Source organism: Cheilinus undulatus, linkage group 4, assembly GCF_018320785.1.
Source record: "Cheilinus undulatus linkage group 4, ASM1832078v1, whole genome shotgun sequence".
NCBI classification, from domain to species: domain Eukaryota; kingdom Metazoa; phylum Chordata; class Actinopteri; order Labriformes; family Labridae; genus Cheilinus; species Cheilinus undulatus.
In genome coordinates, this window is record NC_054868.1 from 12,884,814 (window position 1) to 12,891,252 (window position 6,439).

The 6,439-nt window shown below is 38.0% G+C and overlaps 1 protein-coding gene across 1 annotated transcript; it reads left to right on the top strand.

Moving 5' to 3' along the window:
- The first annotated feature begins 1,705 nt into the window (after positions 1 to 1,705).
- LOC121508652 (N-acetylaspartate synthetase-like) lies at positions 1,706 to 5,466 on the top strand. Its single transcript, XM_041785642.1, has 3 exons — positions 1,706 to 1,904; positions 2,190 to 2,354; positions 4,906 to 5,466. Exons 1-3 carry the CDS (start codon positions 1,706 to 1,708, stop codon positions 5,280 to 5,282), a joined length of 741 nt encoding a protein of 246 aa, XP_041641576.1. The 3' UTR covers positions 5,283 to 5,466.
- Positions 5,467 to 6,439: the final 973 nt, after the last annotated feature.

A 6,439-nucleotide genomic window follows, 5' to 3' on the forward strand; every position in this document is an offset into this window, starting at 1 on the left:
CATCCTGTAAAAACACCATTTAACATTGACTGGGCTCAGTGTTTTTATTTACCTTTTTTATTTAGGAGAAAATATACTCATTTAGATTAAAAATATCTTTTTTCAGGAGTGTCCTGGGCAAGATAGGCAGCAGCACAGTCAAAAGTACTGACAATGTGTAGTCATACAGATAAAATGTCACACATCAGTATACTGAAAGAGAAACAGCAAGTGTTTGTTAAGATCTACTACAGTCTACTTATCCTGGAATGAAGCAAAACAGCTGCCCAAATACCTGTGACTATAACACATTTTATCAAGTGCTCAGAAGGCATTTGAGCAAGGTTAAGGTAGGCCACAAGCTGTAGGCTACATGCTTTTCTATGTGGATGATGGATTTATGTAGTCTTATTTATTGAAATTTCTTTGATTCACTGTTAATGATAGTTTACTAAACTGTAGACTTCATGTATTTTCTGTCTTTAGCTTTATTACCTCCTCTAAGGAGGTTATGTGATCGACAGGGTGTGTTAGTTAGTTTGTTAGTTTGATAGCAACATAACTCAAAAAGTTCTGAATGGATTTTGATGAAATTTTCAGGAGATGTCAGAAATGGCATAAAGAAGAACTGATTAGATTTTGGGAGTGATCTGGATCACCGTCTGGATCCTGGAATTTTTTTTAAAGGATTCTGTACTATTGGGAGACAGGATAAATGGTGGAGGTCTGCACTCTCTGAGTGCTTTTCTAGTTTTGTGTTTGAATTTTGACTGATAATGTTGTATTTAGTTTGTGTATATATTGCATACATATTACATTTAAATGGCTACAACAGGTTCCACTTATCAGAGTCATCTCTGTGACACTCTAGGATTGTGGGTAAGATTCCTGGATGAGATCAGGAATAAACTGTGTTATTCTTATAAAGAGGTTAATATCTTAGGATTTTTTTCTCTGCATGACCAAATGTCATTGTTTCATTCAGGTAGCTCATAATGTTAAGTCTAACTTTGTTATTTCTGACATCAGTGCTAAAATTAATTCTGCTATGAATAAACTGAATGGGATTTTTACCTCAATAACCATGCTGTTGAGCTCTATTTCAATCACAGGAGAGCTCTATATTGAACAATAGACATATTTTTCTAAATAAACCTTTGATAAATCTTTCATAAGGGATCCTACGGTCAAGTTTATTTTATCATGGTACCCAATAGATCTGTCTCACTCCCTGGAAGACCAGATCTTTAACTTTGACACTACACTTAAAAAGGAACAAACACAGTAGGGAGGGGAAGAATGGGCCTCTCATTATAAAGAACACAACCAATAGGCTGCTGCCCCTGCTCTATGGGCCATTGACTGGCAGTGATAGTGAACAGGAAAAGAAATCTTTCTGGCAAGTATTTCAGGTTTGTGAGCTGGCTACCTTTTTTCTGTTGGCTTGTTCCTCTCGCCCCGCCTCCAGCTCCTGTGTAGAGCTGATCAGTAAAACCTCTCACATGAACTGATAAGAGGGTGTGTGTAGCCTACAAATGAGTGGAGGGTCTTATCTGTGGGGACACTCTTTGATAAATACCCTGAAAAAGCTGCAAAACAGAGATGAGAGCACACAACTGACAGCATAATGACTGGTGAAAATGATTATCAGAAGTTGTCCTAAGTAATTTAGCTCTTTTTTGGAATCCATTTTTAACAAAATCACATAAACTTTTTAAGATTTGACATGGAGGGAAAAGGAGTTGAAAAGGGCGCCAGAAACAGGCGAGGATTTCAAACAACAGTTGTTCGTGAGTTTGAGCCAGACGACAAAGCAGATGTACAGCGGATCTTTACTGAAGGACTGATGGAGATGGTTCCAGACACTGCCTTCAGAGGGTTAAGACATCACCCAGAGAGTATCCTGCTGTATGCGGCTATAACATGTAAGACTGATACAAAAATGATGTAGAATAAACCAGATTAAATTGCAGATTTGATGCTTCAGAAAAGCACTAGGAGTTTCAGTACATGTTATTTTCCATTCAAGAAAACATTTACAGTGTTTTTTTTTTCAGACATACATTAACAGACACTTCATTATTGCATTGTTTTCTTGTGTTAGGAGTGCACAGGAGTCTTACCTGTGTTATATTGTTGTTATTTTAACTTTCTCTGTGTCTAAATGAACTCTACACTCTCACATTTGTCCTCATCTGTCTTTTTGACAGTTCTATGTTATGTCATCACCATGTGTTGGTGGGTGATAGGACTCCTCCCTGCAGTTTTTCTGAGTGGACGCTACTTTTTCAGCAGACGTGTGATTCATGGCTACCTGGAGCATGCCATGGACACAGACATGGGAGACATTGAAGGGTTCTACATGAAGCCCTCAGGTATGCATTCTTCAACATCGTAGCATTGCAATGAAATTTCACAGCACAAGTAAACACAAAAATTCTTTGTCAGCTATGAGAATAATTAATTTTCCTTGAAAACATTGAGCTCCTACAGCCTTGAATTTCTCATATATTAGCTTATATAGCGCTGCACTTCCTGCTTAGGCGTGCAGCTGTTGGAGGAGACAGAAGTGTTTATGGGCTGAAGTTTCTGTGTGTAAACTTGAAAGATATGGGGTGTAGATGGACGCCCAAAGTGCGCAGATGGCCTGGGTCAGACCTGTGGCTCTTTCACCTCATGTCATTTCCCACTCTGTCATCCCTGTTTCCCACTCCATCTGTTGCCCTATCTCTCTGTAATAAAGGCAAATAAACCTTTATAGAAAATAGAAAGATGGAATCATCCACAGTGAAATCAGAAGTATCAATTTTACACTTGAAAAGTCAATTTTAACATTGTGTCAGTAAAGTTATGGCCACACCAGGGCTGGCCCTGGTCAAAGTGAAGCCCAAAGCAGACTCCAATATGAGGCCCCCCGACACTGCCCCCCAGTGCAATGTGTCTTAAGACTTTAGCCTGAGTTAGATGCATATAAACGACTCTATTCTTATTGTAATTGAGTCATCATCAACCTGTGTCTTTCGGCAAAACTAACTTTTATTTGAAATAGTTCACAAAAATGATTTTTGTGATAACATTCATTTTTGCAATAATAAAAATACTTTTTTAAAAATTCCATCAGTGTTTTTTAAGGTAATCACTGTGAGCTATCAATTTTCACCATAACATTAATCTAACTATCTGTTTTATTGGGGTCTGCCACTCAAAATTAAACATGCTTAAACCAACTGATCTTGCCCCCTAACAGCCCTAAGACACACCTCTGCACCCCTCCCCTTCCCTCACACACAGCAGCTCATCCGTTTTGCTTATTTCTCTTCCTCTGTTTTCTTCTTCAGTGTTATCATCAGTAGCCTTACTTTTATTAAATCACCTTGAAATATACGTTGTCTTTATTTGTTTTCACCCACAACCTGATTTTAAACCAGCTGATTTGTGCAGGAAATTTTACGATGTCAATTAATTCCTGATCAGAACCAGTGCAGGAACTTCAAGATGTTTAATGATAAATTCCCAAAATAAACAATGGTGGAAGATAATGTTTGAAAGGAGAGGCTGCAGAAAAACGGGTGACAGGGTGAGAGTTTCTGTGCTGCAAATAGCAAATAACAGGATGGGGTGGGGTGGTGAGGGGGTGCATTTAATTGACCATGGATGACACTGATCTCGAAAAATAGATATCTTTAGGGTTAATTCACTAATGTGTGACAGCCAGGTAAAGTTCATGTTTGCTCAACGTTCATGTACATTTATGTGTTACCTGGATTATATTTATCATGCAAACACTGGACTGATGTGCAGAGAGAGCAAGAAGAAAAAAAAGCTCAAAGTGAGCCCCCCCCCACAGTGATTAGGCCCTACGTGCTATCCATAGTTTGCATATAGACAGGGATGGGCTTTGGTCCCACTCTACAGCGTGTAAAAGTTACAACACTCCTCAGTGTAGTGTTGACTTTCCAGAGTCCCTTCAACTCTGGTAAGAGTTGATTTTTAACACTGTGCTATAATGTACTACACTGAGGAGTGTTAAACAAGTTTAACTCTGTGATGTCAGTGGTGTTATTTTATACTGGCTCTAGGTTTAGGCTGCAGCCTTTCATAATATTTTTCATCCACACTCTGCATTTTCAGCAATTAGCCTGTTTAAAGACAATAAGGGCCAAGAGGCAGCATTGTGACAAACACTGGGTTAAAAAATGCTCTTCACGGATTTGTTAAATTAGGTGAAAACATCGCATCTGTGACAACATTTTGGTCAGTTTGCACATAAAGCTCTACAATTTAAGATCAACCTGTGCAACTGAACAATGATAGAACTAAATTTACAACTTAACTAGTTTCAATGTGGAGTTTAGTGTGAACTTTACACCAAAACTTAAGACAGAGCTTACGCAATGCTGGTGCAACATACTGCTGTTCTTAAATGCTCTGCTCTCCTCCTCACACAACGGGATTTCTGATCCTAAATACAGAACATTTTTTAGATTAAAGAGCTCTGAACATCTTCCCGGCAGATAGGAGAAGGAAAGTTAATTGAATTCATCCAATCGACAGACATAATGTCATTTAAGTCCACTTGGAGATGGTCACTAAATGTCAGACAATAGAATTTGTAAAAACATTGCTTTGAAATGTTATGAATCAGAAGTAAAACTTAGATGCCAATAAGTACATATGCATTTGGCACAGATTTTTCTGCCAGGTTACACAGCAGTTTCTCACAATTGCCATGATGTTAGCAACCCCAATGTTACAGTATTGTGAGTTCTTCAAGCTTTCATTTACTGTTATGTTAAAAATTATGATGAATTGTGAGGTGAACTACTTCTTCATGCTGTGACTACTGTGAAAAGATTTGAACTGAAAGGCTTTCTCATTCCTACTTTTTGAAATCCTTTCTTTCTTTACCCCTGCCCTCCACCTCAGATTCCTGTCTGTGGGTAGCAGTGTTGGAAGGCAAAGTGGTGGGTGTTGTAGCAGCAGTCTGCCTGGAGAAATCAGGAGGTGCTGTCGAGCTGAAGCGGATGTCGGTCGACCGGAGGTTACGGCGGTGTGGAATTGGTGTGGCACTGGGACGAAAGGTTCTGGAGTTTGCTGTCTCTCACAGATGCTCCACTGTTGTCCTGGGAACCACAGCGTACACACATGCTGCCCACCAGCTCTATAAACGTCTGGGCTTCCGATGTGTGGGGATCACAAACGGGTACGTCACTCCTGGTGCCAGATGGTCCTTATTGGAAAGACTTTTCTACAGGGTCCGCCATCATCACTATAGCATCAATGTGCTTGGAAGACCATTTTAAATGCACAATGCTGGCTCAAGCAGGTGCTCACATGAATGAAGTTAAATTTACTACTGTTACACATCAGATTTTCTGCACTGGTTTTCTGTTCTTAAAGCTGTGTTGATTTTTCTAAGGTTAGTAAAGAATGATGACTGTCCTCTCTCTGTCCTGTGTTAGAAGTCTGTTCAGAAGTGCTGTCCTTTAAACAACAAAGGAAATACAGACTTGTAGAAGTAAATCTAACAATTCCAGGTTTGATACTTACAGTATAATGTTAGCCCCATTGTTTCTTTTATTTAGAATGACTTTTTTTTGTTAACACCATTATGAATGATATCTTAAATTTTAGAAAAGGTAGTCTCTGCTCAGCTTTATCTTTTATGCAAAATGATAACCTCTTTGAGAAATTCCAGTCAGGTTTTAAAGCTGGTCACAGCACTGAGATGGCCCTCTCCATGGTGATCAAGGACTTACTTTTAGCAGTAAGGGGATGGAGTGATTTCAGTTCTTTTATATCTCAGTGCAGCTTTTGATACCATTGATCATGCTATTTTAATTGAACATCTTGACCTGGATGGAAATCAGGGACACTGCACTTAGCTGATTTCATTCTTATCTTTTAGAGTGTACTTTTCCGGTCACAGGTGTCAAACTCAATCACAGCAGGGGCCGGATTCTGAAATCAGGAATAACCTGAAGGCCTAACAGGGTCACCTTTTTAACCATAAACTGTCAACCTTGTTTCACCAGTTAGAAAGTACGAAAAAAAAACAAAAAAAAAAACCTAAGCACTGATGATAAATGATTTTGACATTTAAAAGATTAGAAAGATAAGTTTAAAGGCTCACAATTTGAGAAAAGTAAATGTATTAGTTCAAAAAGGTCAAAACATGAAATTTAAATTAAAAAATATTTTTAAATGGCAAATAAATTAGAAATAAAGTCAAAAGCATAAGTTTTAAAGGTCAAAATATGAAATTAAATTTGTAATCATGAAATTAAAAGTCAAAATATGATTCAAAATTTTAAATTGTGAGTCTAAAAGGTCAAACCATGGGATTATGAAGTCAAAGTTTGGAGTTAAAAATATGAGGTAAAATTTAAAATGATTGGTTAAAATGGTCAAAATATCACTTAAAGTTAGAATTATGACTCTTGAAGCTGAAAATATAATA